This window comes from Monodelphis domestica, chromosome 6 (genome assembly GCF_027887165.1).
Source record: "Monodelphis domestica isolate mMonDom1 chromosome 6, mMonDom1.pri, whole genome shotgun sequence".
Lineage (NCBI taxonomy): Eukaryota > Metazoa > Chordata > Mammalia > Didelphimorphia > Didelphidae > Monodelphis > Monodelphis domestica.
This window is the reverse complement of record NC_077232.1, coordinates 256,027,511-256,044,821: the sequence shown is the minus strand read 5'-3', so window position 1 is coordinate 256,044,821 and position 17,311 is coordinate 256,027,511. Positions and strand designations below refer to the sequence as shown.

At 39.4% G+C, this 17,311-nt stretch overlaps 1 protein-coding gene across 2 annotated transcripts in view; it reads left to right on the top strand.

Moving 5' to 3' along the window:
• The window catches only part of TET2 (tet methylcytosine dioxygenase 2), a 168,047-nt gene extending 161,017 nt beyond the window's left edge, over positions 1–7,030 (top strand). For both annotated transcript variants that reach the window (XM_007495844.3, XM_003341383.4), the window contains exon 12: positions 2,092–7,030. In XM_007495844.3, coding sequence (XP_007495906.2) covers positions 2,092–3,542 — 1,451 coding nt within the window. In that variant the 3' untranslated portion in view covers positions 3,543–7,030. The remainder of the gene's footprint in view (positions 1–2,091) is intronic.
• Positions 7,031–17,311: the final 10,281 nt, after the last annotated feature.

Sequence of the window (17,311 nt, the reverse complement as noted above, 5' to 3'; positions counted from 1 at the left end):
ATGTGACATTTTCCTCCTTCTAGCATCCCTCAAATACCAAATGTCCAGTTCTATGTTGTTTTATTTTCTTATAGTCTAATTTCTTCAAATAAAAAATGACATTAGCCTTCATTGAAAAAATTGAAGGCACTTGTATTTGTAGCACAAAACTGGATCTTTTTTCTTCTCTGTAGATGCTGACCAACCTTCTTATTAGTTTTGTTTAACAATCCTTGATATCTGGATAAAGATTTAAAATTTACAAAGTGACTTCATGTACCTAAGGTCATTTGAGGATTACAGAACTCTATGAGTTGAGGCAGAGCATAGATATCCATGTCTTCCACCTTAGGAAATGGAGATTTCACAAGTGGTAGCATTTAGGGCTTCTTTCAGGTCTTCTGACTCACAGATATAGCTTTTTTCTATCCACTACACCAAACATCATACAACAAAAGTATTAAACTGGGAGGAGGGGAGGCCACAATAAAGACTAATTAAAGCTTTAAATATTTTTAAATATTCTTGAATGAAAAGTATGAAATATGATTATATAAAGTAATGACACTGATTTCACAAGCCATCATCAGTCTCATTATTATATAATCACTCCTCTGATTTACTGTTTTTGGACCCCAAATTCTAAAGAAAAAGCAACAACAATAAAAATAATAGCAACAACAATAAACTTACAGAGATCACTTAGGATCCTGTGGCTTTAAAGGAGTTTGTTTTTTCTCCAGAGTACAATGTGTCATTGTCTTAGCATCCCTCCTCCCAATTAAATTTTATAAACATGCTCTTCTAGCTGAAAATCTAGTTATAGATAAAATTCCTGCTAAAATTTGTGAGAATTAGTTATGGGTAAAAAATTTTCTTCAGGGTTGGGTTATTGACCATTAACTATTAATAAAGATGCTAAATATCAATGAGATGCAATTGAGGTTCCATTTTTAATCTATGTTGTTTTCAAAATTCCCCTTCTGATCCATTTTCCAGACCCTACAGATTTGTTATTCTTATTTCTAATTATTTGGCCACTGGTATGATCACAAAAACATGACCTTAAATAAGAAGTTCTCAATCTTTGGGGGGGGGGGCGGTATTGGTCTCCTTCTGCAGGCTGATGAAATCTATGGATCCCCCTCAGGATAATGTTTTTAAATGTATAAAATAAAATACAAAGAAGAGGATGACAGAGGAAACCAATTACAATGAAAATAGTGCTGATTTTTTTCTATCCAAGTTCACTGACTCCCCTGAAATATGAGTCCACAAACCTCAGATTAAGAACTCCTACTTTAAACACAATCCTTGTCATATGATTTATTGGTCTAGAACAGAAGTGTCAAAGAGGTGGTCCCCAGGTGGCATGCAGCTACAACCATCCCAAATGTGGTGAAAAACAAGTTAAAACATAATTGGGAAACATTTAACAAAATAAATAAAAAGATAATAAAACATTGATGATATTAGACTTTAAAATTAAGACAACATGTGACCTGTAGGCAACTTGATGGCACAATGGATAGCATGCCAGGCCTGGAGTCAGAAAGATCTGAGTCTCAGACACTTACTAGCTATGTGACCCTGGGCAAGTCATTTAACCCTGTTTGCCTCAATTTCCTCATCTGTAAAATGAATTGGAAGAGGAAATGGTACACCACTCCAGGATCTTTGCTAGGGAAACCCCAAATCAAGTTGCTAAGGGTCAGACATGACTGAATTGGCTGAAGAACAATAATATGTGGCCTTTGGGAATCTTACATGTTGGTGAATCTATGGTACATATGCTGGAGCATGCCAGAAGGGGCTGCTCCCCTTCCCCTCTCCATGTACACCTGAGGACATTTCTCCCATCACCCACCATTCTGCCCAGCAGCCCAATGGGAGTGCTTCCTCCTCCCCTGTCTGTGCTAAAGTGGAGGGCTCACATGCAGCATGAGGGTTGCACTTTGGGCACTCAGTCTCCAAAAGGTTCGCCATCACTAATTTAGGAGATTCTCTTTCTATCTGAGTTTGACACTACTGGTATAAATTGGGGATCTTACACAGACTGAAGTTTTCATTTAAGTACATCATCCCTTTTTGTCCCCTCTCTCCTACTTACAGAGCTTTTACGACTTTCAGGACCATCAATGCAACAACAGCAACAGCAGCCACAACAGCAGCATCCCCTGACGAATACCCCTCAGTCATCTTCTGTGAATGCTTATGCTACTTCAGGTCCCCCAAATCTGTATATGAGGCGACCCAACCCCGTCAATCCTTATTCCAGCGCTTCCCACCCTTCAGACCTATATAGTGGGGCCAACCCTATGAATCTCTATACCACCTCATCCCAGGCTGCAGGCTCTTATTTGAATCCTTCCAATCCCATGAACCCCTATGCAGGGGCTCTAAATCAGAATAATCAATATCCACCTTACCAATGCAATGGAAACATGCCTCTGGACAATTGCTCTGCCTATTTGGGTTCCTACCCTTCCCAATCCCAAACAATGGATCTCTACAGGTATCAGAGCCAGGACCCTCTATCAAAGCTCAATCTCCCACCTATTCATACACTATACCAGCAGAGGTTTGGAAATAGTCAGAGTTTTGGCCCCAAGTACTTAAATTATGGAAACCAGAATATGCAGGTGGATCCTTATAACAGCTGTGCCATTAGACCCAATGTACACCACGTAGGGTCTTTTCCTACTTACTCCATGCACGATATAGATGGCCACTTCATGGAATCTGCCTCAAGATTGCCACCCAATCTGAACAATCCAAACTTAGATTATACATCTAGGAATAAGAATGGGGAACATCATCCACCCCCCCACTTGGTTCCTGACTACCATGCTGCTGCTTCGGGTATATTCAGTAGCCCTCCTCACTCCTTCCATCTCCCAAACAAAGAACGGGAGATGCTTTCCCACACAGCAAACGGGTTGTCAAAGATGCTTTCAGGTTTTAATCATGATAGGACTACTCCTGCTCAAGGTGGCTTAAGCAAATTAAATGATGCTAATCACTTGGAAAAGCAGCTAAACGCACCCAGCCAGGGTCTGGCAGCCCCTGCCACAGAGGACAATGATGACGTCTGGTCAGACAGTGAGCACAGCTTTCTGGATCCCGATATCGGTGGAGTGGCGGTGGCTCCAACTCATGGGTCCATTCTCATTGAGTGTGCAAAGCGTGAGCTCCATGCCACCACCCCTTTAAAAAATCCCAACAGAAACCACCCCACCAGGATATCCCTTGTGTTCTACCAGCATAAAAGCATGAATGAACCCAAACATGGCCTGGCTCTATGGGAAGCCAAAATGGCGGAGAAAGCCCGGGAGAAGGAGGAAGAGTGTGAAAAGTATGGGCCAGACTACGTGCCTCAGAAAACCTATGGTAAAAAAACAAAACGGGAGCCTGTCGAGCCTCATGAACCTTCAGAACCAACTTATTTGCGCTTCATCAAGTCTCTTACCCAAAGGACAATGTCCATCACCACAAACTCCACAGTAACTACATCTCCATATGCCTTTACACGGGTCACAGGGCCTTATAACAGATATATATGACGTCACACCCTCTGTTGGTTACCTCATTCATAAAGATGACCGCCTACTGGTCAGTGGGAGAGTTCTCATTTTGGCGGGAGGTGGGGGGGGAGGGGAAAGGGGGAACAAATACCGTATTTATGTTCTACATGGTGGAATGACCTCAGCACACCAGCAAAAAAAAAAAAGGAGGTAATCTTACCATGGTACTGAATTTCCACCAACTAGTAATAAGTGGTCACAGATGGCAGGTAGGAAATGAGACCAAAGCATTCTATGCAAAAAAGATGAGGGGGGTGGGCGGAAGTGTTTTGTAATTTACATTTTGAAAACACAGGTTCTATTATTGGATGAGATAATATGTAAATGTGAATTTTCCTTACAAGTCTGCACATCTGTGACCACTTTTAATAATATCTAGATTGCATAGTCATGGAACAGGAGTCAAACAAGTACTATAGTGTTACAGTAGTAATCATAAAATACCATCTGGTGCTGAATATATGATGTACTGAAATACTGGAATTATGGGTTCTTAACATGCAGTTTTTACTGTAATCTTAATATTAACTTTTATTTATCAAAACAGATAACATAGAACAAGAAAACAACTAGACGGCAAACACTGAATTTGTGTGGAAATCCTAAAATATGGTGCTAAGAAAATGGTGTCTTTAATAGAGAAGTTGAACATTTAATGCCTTCCTAATAGTCCAAATGTTAACAGTGTACTCAAATGCCTCTGAATAACACGGGCATCTTTTCATCCAAGTTTTTATCCAAGTTCATGTACTCTTACACAAGCTTTTAAAAAAAGTGGAAATTTGAAAGGCCTCTGGATTTTGCTCATCCAGTGAAGTCCTCATTAGGACAATAAGCATATCGATGTACATATATATATATATGTATATATATATATATATTTACATACTATGTATACGTGCACATAGACATGCACATCCATGTATAAGCATAAATACTTTTAATGGTGTTTTAGAAGCACTTTGTCTACCTAAGCTTTGACAACTTGAACAATGCTAAGGTACTAAGACATTTGAAATGAAAACGTTTACTTTAATTTTAAAATGTAAAATGATTTTTAAAGAAAAAAAAGCTTTTAAATATATATATTTTTTCGTTTTTAGCCATACATCTGCTGGTGGGCTACATATCCATTTTAATGCAGCCAGTTACAACAGAAACGGGGCTTACTGGATTCAAGGGAATTCTTTAGTACACAAAACACATGTTTTCTGGTGCTCATCTCACTGCTATTCTGTAAACCCGTTTTTTACTATTGTTATGACAAGTTCATTGCTCAAATGTATACAGTTCAAAGACACAGATTTTCTATTAACCACAGGTAACAATTAGCCACAAACTGCAGATTCGACGGCTGTAGTTAGCTTGGACCGAGGCCATTCCGTGGCTCCCCAAGTTCCTAGAGGACAGGAAGGACAACTTGTTTCGTGCCAATAATTACATACATTGTGATATATGACATTTTCTGGCATGAAATGTCCTCTTCAATCAGGAAGACTAAGCAGACTGATGCCTACACGAGATGAATTAAACAGGGTTAGTTCCGTGTGATTCTGTCAATTACAAATAAACAAAAAAAACACAAAAAACAAAAAACAGGCAGCTGGTTTGCTATGGTGGTTTTAAGTCAATAATTTGTATTAAAAAAAAAAACAAAAGAGTTGTATAGTAAATTAAATTGTAAACAAAACTTTTTTAACACAATGCTTTAGTATTTTAGTACTGTAAAAATTAAAATATATTAAATATATATTATATATATTTGGGTTTGAAAGTGAATTCACATCATGATGGTGCTACTCAGCCTGCTACAAATAAATCATAATGTGAGCTAAGAGTACATTAAAGGTTTGAGTGATGTTCCTACTTGTCATATACCTCAACACTAGTTTGGCAATAGGAAATTGAACTGAGTGAAAGTTTATAACATTGTATACCATCTCTTTTCTTTTTTTTTTTAGTTTTGTTTTGTTTCTAACAGTCTTTGTTTCATAATTTTTAAAAATCATACCTTTTTCTCAATACTTGATATCTTAGCAAGTATCACTTGAAATTTCAATCTTTTTCCATTCTAAAACTTCAGGGATATTTCAGCTTGTTCTCCTTACACCAACATGTCACCTGTGTTTATGTAAAGCTGTTGTAGGTAATAAATATATTCTTTTTTTTTCAGGGATCTAACCCTTCTATTTCAAATCCCTCCTCTAATTTTTCTTGTATATATATATATATATATATATTGAGGTAACTACAACTAATTTTGTAAATTTATTAACTTTTTATTGTAATAAAAGTGTTTTTTACAGTTTAGGGAGTGTTTTGACTGTTTCAAGCAGGAAAAAAACACACACACACACAATATATATGTAAGTAGAATGCACTGAGCTGATAAAGGGAAAAAAGAAAACTGTAATGCAGGGGTTTGGCAAGTGGCCATTTTACCAGAGTTTCGCAACTCTCTAAATGAGGCTTTTATGATACTGTAATAAACAAAGGTACGGACAGTTTGAGGGCTTCCCTAAACATGCAAACCACCATCACCTAGATATATGTTGTGCAATATACTGTATGAGTCAGTTTGGGACTGAAGAAATGTTTGACCAGCAGGATTTCAATGAATTCTTCAAGGAAGCCTTTGGGTTTTAGTGGTCGAATATTTATAACAGGGCTTTTGGCCTTTTAAAGAAAATTCTCCCATTTGTGGCTTTGTCCACTATAATGTTGGATCTGCATTTTTACATCAAACCAAAAGTTTTGTGTTTGTTTGGTTTTAGGTTTTAACCGATCATGGTAGTATTAACCTGATTCGCTAAAAACAACAACAACAAAAAAATCATTGGTTTGGGGTCTTGGGTTGCCATGTCATCCATGGCGAATACTTGGTTTTTATGCTACCCATCATCATTTGCCAAACTGCTGATGGATGACAGCAGTAAGCTTAGTTGGGGGGTGGGGGGTGAGGGAAGGTGGGATTCCATTTTTACTGTAAATATAGACCTGTAATTTTGATGTACAGCACCCTGCCTCAGTTAGAATGAATGGAAAGCAGACAGAAATTGCTTGTATAGGATTATCAGGTTGACTATAGCCATACTTGAAAATGCTTCCAAGAGGTGTCAACTCTACTTGAATGATTTTTTTCATCTTGATTGACGCACAGTGACTTTGAGTCACTTCTAAAGCTAGTGGTTAACTTGTGTAGGAAATTTTTGCAGTTTGACACTAAGCAAATGAACTTCTGTGTGCATTTTCTATGCTTTATGTTCTATTCCCTCCCCACTTTGGTTTCATTTCATTTTCATGAAATGTTTGATTTGTCTAAAAAAAATCTGAAGATGGTTATAAATACTGTAAGTATTGTAATGTAATGAATGCAGGTTATTTGAAAGCTGTTTATTATTATATCATTCCTGATAACGCTATGTGGGTGTTTTTAATAAAATTTATATTTATTTAATGCACTCTAACTATGTCTTGTGCAAGCCTGTTTCCTGTTTGATAACTCAGTGGGTGAAGATAGAAATCATCCTCTAACCCCTTTGGCTAGTTAGATTTTAAGTAGAGAATCCGAATAATAACCAAGATACTTCAGGCTCTTCCTGACATTCCCTCCTATCACTCCACGAAAAAAAAAAATACCTTGCAACTAAATGTTCAAATAAATGAGGCCAAAACTTTTCTCTGAATAAATTATCTAAGAACTGTGAGTATTGGAATGATTGTGTGTGTGTGTGTGTGTGTGTGTGTGTGTGTGTGTGTGTGTAGACAATATAAGAAGCTGCAGCTAGTGAGCTCTCATTTGGAATTAGGCAGGTCTGCTAGGACAGAACATGTCCCTTAAACAAAGGGTTTGGTTTCCTGGTATTTAAAATGTCTATTTCTTTGCCTAATCCTCTTCAGCCCTTCTGTTCTCTGCATTTCCACACACCACACACAAATAGCCTCTCCCTCCACATCATGTCTCTACATGCACTGGTTTCTCATCCCTTGCTAATAATGCTTAGCAAGGGGATATGGGGGTGGAGGGAACCTTCTTAGAAAAGAGAACACCAACTTGGATGTCATTCTCCTTTTACCTATGATTTCCTAGAACAGGAGGTTAAATATGCTCCTTGGTCCTTCCCCACTCCCTCCCCTCCTTACTGCCTCCTCTCTGGGACTCTCTCCCTAGTTTCTAGTACACAGAACTGTCTCCCACAGAAAGGTTCCTCAAAAGTACCCCAGAGTCATTAAGAGTGACTATTGTTTCTGGGAGTTTCCCACCCCTCTCTTTGGCTGAGAAATGGTTCCTTTGTGAAAAGAGAATTCCCCAGCCTCCTTTCCCCCAGGCCTCCCACAGCCTTCCAGTGCTTCCTCACTAGGACAAACTTCCATTCAAATACCCCAAAGCCTCTTGGACTTGTAGGCAGACTCAGGAGGGCTGCTCCTAGGACCCCACTTTAAGCTGGCAGCATCAAGAGTCCAGGCATTTTCTTCAACAGCCGTTAAAAAGCAAGGATCTAATTATCCACACATACCCTTTTTTTTCCTTCTTCAACCCTCTGGGCACACTGTCAAATCTCGTTATAGCATCCATCATCTGTCTGCACCTTTGGAGCTGTCCCTCTCTCCACATTCATATGCCTCAGGTGCCCAGTGCTGGGAGATTTAAGACTCTCCCAGCTCTGCCCTGTGCCCGCCTGGCCCCCTCTTCATGTTCCCTGATGGGGAAGGCTGGGGATGCCATCTTATTGGGAGCAGAGGTACAGCCCTCCTGCCTGAGAGAGTGCAGGTGGACTTGAATGCAAGAGACAGCTGGAAATAACAGATGAGCCAGCATGAGCAAAGCTTTATTGGTCCCTTGGCTTTTCTGGAAATAATTGCCAAGAATGAACCTATTCACACAGGCACGCCTGCGCACAGATGTCTCCTCACTGCTTTCTGGGAAGACCCATCTTCTGCCTGCTCATTGCAAGTTTTTCCTTCTGTTTGTTTCTTCCTAATCCTCTCCATTGCATCATTTGAAGTTAGGTGCACACTGGAACTTCCATTCTTTTTTTATTTTTAAACCTTTACTCTCTGTTCTAGAAACAACTCTAAGACAGAAGGGTAAGGGCTAGACAATGGGGGGGGGGGTGATGTGACTTGTTCACAGTCACACAGCTAGGAAGTATCTGAGGCCAAATTTGAACCCAAGATGTTCTGTCTTCAGGCTTGGAGCTCTATCCACTGAGCCAACTTAGCTGCCCCATTGGTAAAATCCTTAGCACTATGAATGCAGTTATTAAGAATTAGTACATAGTAAACACTTAAGTGTTTATTGTCTGACTGACTAAAACCAGTTTTATAGGCCGTTGGAGAGTAGAGCAAGACGGAAGATTCCTTGGAGGTAATCTAATGGAACCTCTTCATTTAACAGGTGAGGAAATTGAGATTAAGAGAATTTAAAATGATATAAGACACAAAGATCATAGATTCAGTCAGAAGAGGTCAGAGATGGCATCCAGTCTTCAGATGAGGTCTCTGGAGGCTGTGATTGTCAAAGATGGTTACAGTTCAGTGGCAGGATTTGAACCCAGGCCTCCTGATGTCATAGCCTATGACTCTTTTCACTACCTCTTTAGGAAGAAGTAAGCAAATAGCTCCAGTATCTCTTGCCAAGAAAACTCCAAATGTGGTCACAATGAGTCAGATTCGACTGAAAATGATTGAATAACAACGACAACAAAACCACAATCTATTAGCCTAGGCTTTGTCCTCTTCTCCTGAACCCAGCACAATGTCTGAAACATACTTGGTACTTGGATAAGGCTTGAGTTGATCACTTCATCCCTCAATGACTAGAGTTACTCCTGTTGTCTTCCATTAAAATTTTTCATTCCCCACCCTATTGAGGTGTGAGGTTTACTGATATAATATTCATTTGTGAACCACCAATAGTTTGCTGTGTAAATCTGACCCACTACTAACCCAATTATGTAGGGACTCATGCCTTGTCAATTCACCAAGAATATTGATTTCTTTTTGTTTTCCTTTTTTCTTTCTTTCTTTTTTTGTGCAAGGACGGAGTAAAAGGAAATCAGAAGAAATCTTTCAATAATCCCAAACTGCCATCCATGGCAAAAGTCCATCTCTTTAACAGCATCATTCACCTGATCTAGAGAGGTGACCCCAGTGGTTTAGGGAACTCCCTCTATAATAATAATAATAGCTCAAACTTCCATAGCACTTATGATGTGCCTGGCACTATGCTAAAGCAGTTTACAATTATTATCTTATTTGATTCTCACAACAATCCTGGGAGGTACTAGTATGTTATTGTTCAGTTGTGACACACTCTTTTTTTGTCTTTTTCTTCTCCAGAGGATTAAGGCAAACAGAAGTTAAGTGAATTGCCCTAGGTTTTTGTCTTTTTCTTCTCCAGAGAATTAAGGCAAACAGAAGTTAAGTGAATTGCCCTAGGTCACACAGCTAGTAAGTGACAGAGACCAATTTTGAACTCAGATATTTCTTGTTCTCTAAGGCCAGCAGTGTTCTATCCATTGAGCCTTCTAGATGCCTCCATTTTTATTTTACAGATGAAAAAAGCAGAGGCAGAGTTTAAGTGTTTTCTCCAGGATTACATAGCTAGGGGGTGTCTAATCAGGATTTGAACTCATATCTTCCTACTCCCTAACTCCAAGTTCTTTAATATGTAAACTTCATGTCTTAAAGAATTATCTAAAACAGAGATTGATAATTGGTCCAAGATCATGCAGTCAGTGTCTGAGGTCTTCTGGGCTTGGAAGAGTGACTCTATTAACTACCCCACACTGTTTCCCTCTATACTGATATTGCAGCCTGCAAATTACAGTTTAATTCCAGAAGAATGGAATTACAAATTACACAAAGAGCAGAGGAAAAAATGTATAGTGAGTAGAAAAAGACTGAACAACACACTCCAAACTTCTGAACAAGAGAGTCTCTGTCTCCACCTCATTGAACTTTGTGTCATAATTCTAAAAAAGTTGATTTGAAGCCACCATCACCCCTCAAAATCATTGTTGACTATCAATAGAATTGCTTCTTTGACTCCAAGTACCCTGCTTAAGGCACCTACCCAAGTAAATCATTGATCTACCAACATACTGAGTGAGGAAAAGCTTCTTCTTCTGTGTTCTCATAATTCTTACAGCAACAATGTTTCCCTCTCATTATAAAAGGCTATTTATTAGTACATATTCACACTGCAGAATAATAGCATCTTTGGATAACTAGGGCTCATGGTGTGGTCCAGTGAAATGAACTTTGAAAGCCAGGACTTGAGTTCCAATCCCACCTTGATACTTAACTACCTTTGTGACTTTGGGGAAATGACTTTGCTTTGTGGGTTGGTTTACTATTGTATTATTGTTGGTGTTATATTGTACATTGAGGGGATCAGACAAAATAACCTTTGGATGATCTCCCCCTTTGTGACTCCATCCATACTCTTGTGCCCTGCTCTAATTAAAAGATAATTCAGTTGTTTCATTTTTGAATATAGTCCCATTGAAAAGTCAGGTATTGATGCCTGAAAATCAATTATTACTGAGATTCACAGTCTACTTTACTCCATTTTTTATTCTATCTCATATGCCCTCCTATCCCCAGCACTAGGATATCTAAGCTATTAGCTGGGATATCTTGCATGTGGGACCATGGAGAATGCTTTTCTTTTTAGTAGGGTACAGTGGAGAGAGAGCCAACTTAAAATTCCAGGGCTGTATTTAAATTGTAGTGCTATTACTTATTTTCAGTCATGTGTGATTCTTCCTGACCCAATTTTGGGGTTTCTTAGCAGAACTACTAGAGTAGTTATCCCTTTCCCTCTCCAGCTTACTTTACAAATGAAGAAACTGAGATAAACAGAGTCACCCAGCTAGTAAATGTCCAGGGTCAGATTAAGAGGAGTCTTCCTGACTACAGGCTTAGCACTATCCACTGGATGACCTGGCTGCTCCCTCACTGTACCTTAGGACAAATTGTTTAATCTCTCTGAGTTTTGGATTTCTGAACCTTAAAAGGGAGGGTTAGACTAGAATGCACCTAAGATCCTTCAAGTGCTAAATCTGTAGCTGAGGATTTTTTGACCTGTGAGGTCCATCCAGCTCTCAGACTCATTTTATCCCCCTATTGTAAGGGCCATGGTCCCATAGACTCTTCTCTCCTAGGCTTGCCCATACATTGGAGGACAGAAAAGGGTATTCAGGCTCCTCCTACTGGTGAGATCTTGCAACTTTGCTCAACTTACTCCCAGGTGTCCCCAGGAAGGCATCCTCCCATTTGTCTCTGATGAGACCTGCCTGTTGTAAGAGCCTAAATAGTGCTCCCAGAAGCTAGTGAAGCCCTTCCCAAGGAGAAAGGAGAAGGTGAGCCCCGGCAAAGGGCTGAACCAACTTTCTCCAAGTCCCCAGTGTTCCAAACCGCTGCTCAGGCCACTCTCTGCGTCTAGTGACTGTTGCTAAGCACCCTGCTGTTGCCATGACGTCATTGTTTCCATAGTATTGAATGCATCTCAGGGCTGATAAAAACTGAGACTAGAGGGCTAAAAGCAGAACAAAGCCCCAGAACAGCTAAGAGTAGAAGGGAAACATGTGGCAAGTGCGGGGAAATCATTAAGTTTTTATTCTCAGAAATTCAGGGTGAGCTCATCTGTATGTTTAGATGTGCAGTTGTGTACAAGTGATCATTTTGATTGAGGGCCAAGCTATAATCAGACATAGAAAGTGTTTGCAGGCTGTCTACGTTGAGCAGGAAGGTGCTTTCTTGGGGATGGCAGACAGCATAGTTATTCATTGTTTTCAAAGCCGATTTCATGAGTGTGGTCCATAGGTTCCAGTTTTGTAAGCTGACAGCTGAACTGGAGTTATTCAAACAGCTGAGATTCTCTTCTCTCACCCACAGACTTTTTCTTTATATGTTGTCAAGAGGAGAAAGACAGAAAGAGAGACAGAAATAGAAACAGAGACAGAGGCAAGAAAGAAAAGAGACAGAAACAGAGATGGAGAGAGACAGAGAGAGGAGATTGAGAGAAGGGGCGGGACAGAGAAAAACTGAGAGGACTGAATAGCTACAGCCTCTGGAAAGGGCTGTAGAGGTCTTCTGGTCAAACCCCTCCATATACTTATTTTAAAGAGGAAGAAAATGAAGTGAGCTGACTTGTCCAAAGTCACACAGTTAGCTGCAGGAGGCTTTTATTCTCATTGCTTAACTCTCAGTTCTGGAATCTTTCTTTTAGAGTAGTGGCCTCTCCTACAAAATCAAAGACAAAATAAAGTAATACAGAAAAGTTCTGGCCATTGGGAATAGAAGAATTCTGTCTTTAATATCATCTAACCCTGGGTAGCAAAGTGGCTCTGGACCTGAAGTTAAGAAGACTCATTTTGCTGAGTTCAAATTTGGTCTCAGACACTTAATAGCTGTGTGACCCATAGGCAAGTCTCTTAATCCTGTTTGCCTTGGTTTCCTCACTTGTAAAATGAGCTGGAGATGGAAATGGAAAACTACTCCAGTATCTCTGCCAAGAAAACCTCAACTGGGGTCATGAAAGAGTCAGACATAACTGAAAACAGCTAAACAACAATGAAACATAGGCAAGGTTTTAGTTTACCTTTTTGTTAAGATGGCATAATGTACTGGATAGCATGATAGACTGATAGTTACTGCCTGTATGTCTTTGAGCTGTTCACATCATGCCTCTAAATCTCAGTTTCCTTGTCTGTCAAATTACTCATTAGACAAAAAGAGAGATTAATTTAGTAAATAATAACACACATTTGCATGGTGCTAATGCATTATGCAAATATGAGTTAGTTGATAGCATAAACAAGATTGGGGGAAAAGATATGGTTAGCCTGTTTGCTATTATAAATATAACACATTACTTATCAATATACAGAGAGATGTTGCTAATTACAAATGAGTCTTTACAATTCATTAAAATAGACCTGGAAGAATCTCAGCTTAGAAATTAGCTATGTTTGTGGAGTGAAGTGCGGAACCGGGAAAACAAATTATATGATAACAGCATGAGAGAGAAAAACAACTTTGAAAGGCTCGAGAAAGAATACAGTGACCAACCACAATTCCAGAGGACCAGTGATGACAAACCACCTTTCAGAGGGGAGGTGCATTTCCGGTGTGAAAAGAAACATGTCTTTAGACATGTCCAATGTGGAAATTTGTTTTGTTTGCCATTGCTCATTTTTCTAGTGTGTGTTTCAGGGCATTTTTTTTCTCCAGTGGGCATGAAAGGAATAAATTTTTGATTACTTTTAAAAAGAGAAAATTAAATTTAAAAAATTAGCTAGTTTTAAAGAATCAACTCCTCATTATACATGTAAAATGCTTCTCAAGGCAGAACAAGCCCAAGAGGTATATTCAATAGAATTCTGGGGAAAACTTTAGAGGATGTGTGTGTGGCACATGACAAGGATTAGTAGTAGGAAAATTCTGAGAAGATGGAAAGGAAGGTCTGATTATATTCTTCAAATTGAGAAAGAGGAAAACGAGGGGAAACATTAACCACCTCTAGAGGCACTGTCCCTCTCTCTGGTGGTTTTCAAGGGAGACCCAAAGGATGGTTGAAAACCACGTGGTAGGGGAGGGGAATTGGTAGCCACCCTGTCACCCCACATAGGGCCACGATGTGGCCTGTGAATGTGTGTCCCTGCTCTTCCTTCTGTAGCTGTTGTGTTTATGCTTTCCTGGTCTTCGGTGAAACATTATGTGACCCAGAACAACCTTGTGGGCTTTAAAAGGTGAGGAGAATGACCAGAGATTCAAACACGGCAAAGACTATGGAAGCAGCCTTGGATGAACCAGCTTAGCCATAAAGAAAGATATAGCCAGGCAGTAAATCAATCCAAAAACAGACAATGTTCTGTAAACAAGGGAGTGACTTCTCTATTGACTGTGCTGCATCCAGAAGTGAAACTGGTGGGAGGAATATTTGCAGCAACCATTTTCACTTTGAATATACCCTCCCCATGGCCCTATGAGGTAGAGAGGAGAGTTTGCCCCAGTTCAGGAGAACGTGTTTGTGCTTCTGGCTATATATTTTAAAAAAAAACCCAAAACTCTTACCTTCCATCTATGAATCGGTGCATTGGTTTCAAGGCAGAGGAGCAGTAAGGGGTGGGCAATGGGATAAGTACTGTGTGGCCACGAAGTAGATATTAAGGACAGAGGAGTAAAGGCAAAGTCTCTTGTCTCCAGAGAAAGAGCAGTTCCAGTCAAAAGTAACTACAATTTTGAGAAAGCCTTCCTTTAGCTTGCTGGAAAACTTATGGCAGATCCTCATTTGGAAATGGTTGCCATGCTGATTTTGCCTTGCCAGAGGTTATCCTGGATATGGATCCATGGACCTGTCACAGTATGAGCAGGGCTTACAGATTGCTCAGATAACTGAGCTCCCAGTTAAATATGATGACCGGTATGGGAATGAAGCTAGAGGCAACTGCCCTGTGATGTCAGTGGTGTAGTGCATTTGCTACTTTATTTAATAGCTGAGCAGAACATGTGCTTAATCTTCAAAATACTGAAGACGAATGGGCTTCAGAGTGAATGTGGCCATTTAAAAATATATATAATTCCTATTTTGGACCTGCATTATTTAGCTTTTTTGGACCACAATTACATCCCTTCAAGTTTTAAATATAAGACTGCTACAATCTCATCACATTATTCAGTGGTGAATCTTGTTTGTTTCTATTCTCATTCCTTTTCTTCATTTAGAATATAATAAATTGTATTTCAAATATCTAAAAAAAGTGATTTGCTCAGGGTCACACAGCTAGGAAGTATCTGAAGCAGGGTTTGAACCCAAGAAATCCTGTCTCAAGGGGCTGACTCTCAATCCACTGAATCATCTAGCTGCCCCATTTATATCTTCTTAATAAATATTCCTTTTCAAAGGCTCATTTATATGATTAACTTGTGAATTATGTTAAAGAGACACTGTCACTAGCAAATGATATGTGGGTAATAATCACATGCAAACTAGGAGTAATATTAGAAGAGTTACATCCATCTCTTCAAAATAATCTCCAAAACCCTGAGAAAGAAAGGCGGCTACCTTTTGACTTGCCACTGGAAGTGGGAACTGGGCTACATACAGATGAAAAAAACTGAGGCTCAGAGAAATTGATTTACCTAGTATCAGAAATGGATTTGAATTTCAGTAATGGAATTCCAACTTCTATTGCTCCCCCTCTATTTCTTCATTGTTAAAATAAGATACTTGGATTTGTTGTTCAGTCATTTTTCAATTATGTCTAATACTTCATGACCCCATTTCTGGTTTTTTTGGTTTAGCAAAAATCCAGGAGTAGCTTGTCATTTCCTTTTCAAGCTCCTTTTACAGATGAGGAAATGGAGGCAAATAGCATTGAACTGACTTGCTTCTGGTCACAGCTAGTAAATATTTGAGGTCAAATTTGAATTCAGTTCTTTCTGAATCCTGGTCAGATGGTCTATTCACTGTGTCACTTATTTGCCCCTAAGGTACTTGGATTAGATGACCTTAAAATTATTTTCAGTTTTTAAAGTTCTATAAGTCCATGAGAAAGGAAATTGTAGAAGATAAAGAAAACTGAATTTATTTTAATTTTATTTGTTTAGAATATTTTTCCATGGTTACATAATTCATGTTCTTTCCCTCCCCTCTTCCTTCACCTCTCCTGGAGCTGAAAAGCAATTCCTCTGAGTGATACATGTATCATTGTTCAAAGCCTATTTCCATGTTACTCATGTTTGCAATAAAGAGATCTTTTAACATTAAAACCCCAATCATATCCCCCTCAAACCATGTGATCAATCATATGTTTTTCTTCTGCATTTTTACTCCCACAGTTCTTTCTCTGGATGTGGGTAGTGTTCTTTCTCATAAATTCATTTGGATTGTCCTGGGTCATCGCATTGGTACTAGTAGAGAAGCTCATTACATTCCATTCGATTGTACCACAGTGTATCAGTCTCTGTGTACAATGTTCTCCTGGTTCTGCTCCTTTCTCTCTGCATCATTTCCTGGAGGTCTTTCTAATTCATATGTGTAAGAAATTAAATTTAGGAGTTTTGACTAAATATGAGAATTCTAAAGTAATATTGTGGTCGCTGATTTAAAAATATTATAGCTCAAGTCAAAATGACTTTTAATAGCTTTTATTTACAAAGAGGTGGAAAGAGTGAAAATAGAGAAATATAAGAAGAAGGGAGAGAAAATGTCTAGCCTATCACACTAAATGTTGCTCGAGTATCTGGCTCAGTCCCAGCAGGGCTCAATAACACTCAGCCAGAGGACTCAGTCATGTCTCATACAAGAGTTCCTGGTGTCTCATGCAAGAGTTCTACCAACACAGCCTCTTCCTGGAAAGGAAAGCCTCTCTGGAACTAATCTCTCCGGAAGCCAGGAAAGGAAGGCCATCTACTCACTCACTCAAGACAAGGTCCAAAGGAGAAGATACAGGAGCAGTCCTCCAAGAAGCAGTCTAAGATCCAAAGTCAAGGTCCAAGCCAAAGGTCAAGTCCAAAGCCACCTCCAAAAGCCAAGTCACCAGGAGAAGCTCCCTGTATAGGAAGTTCAGGACTTTTTGTAATCCTTTTTTCATATCACTTCCTGTCCCTTTCTCCACTTTATGGGAACCAATTGCAGTCTTTCAATTTGCTTAGCACTGCCCAAGGGGTGGTCAGTGGCCTCTGGAATTGTCACCCACTTTAGTAATTGACTTGCAAACTCTCCTACTTAGTGT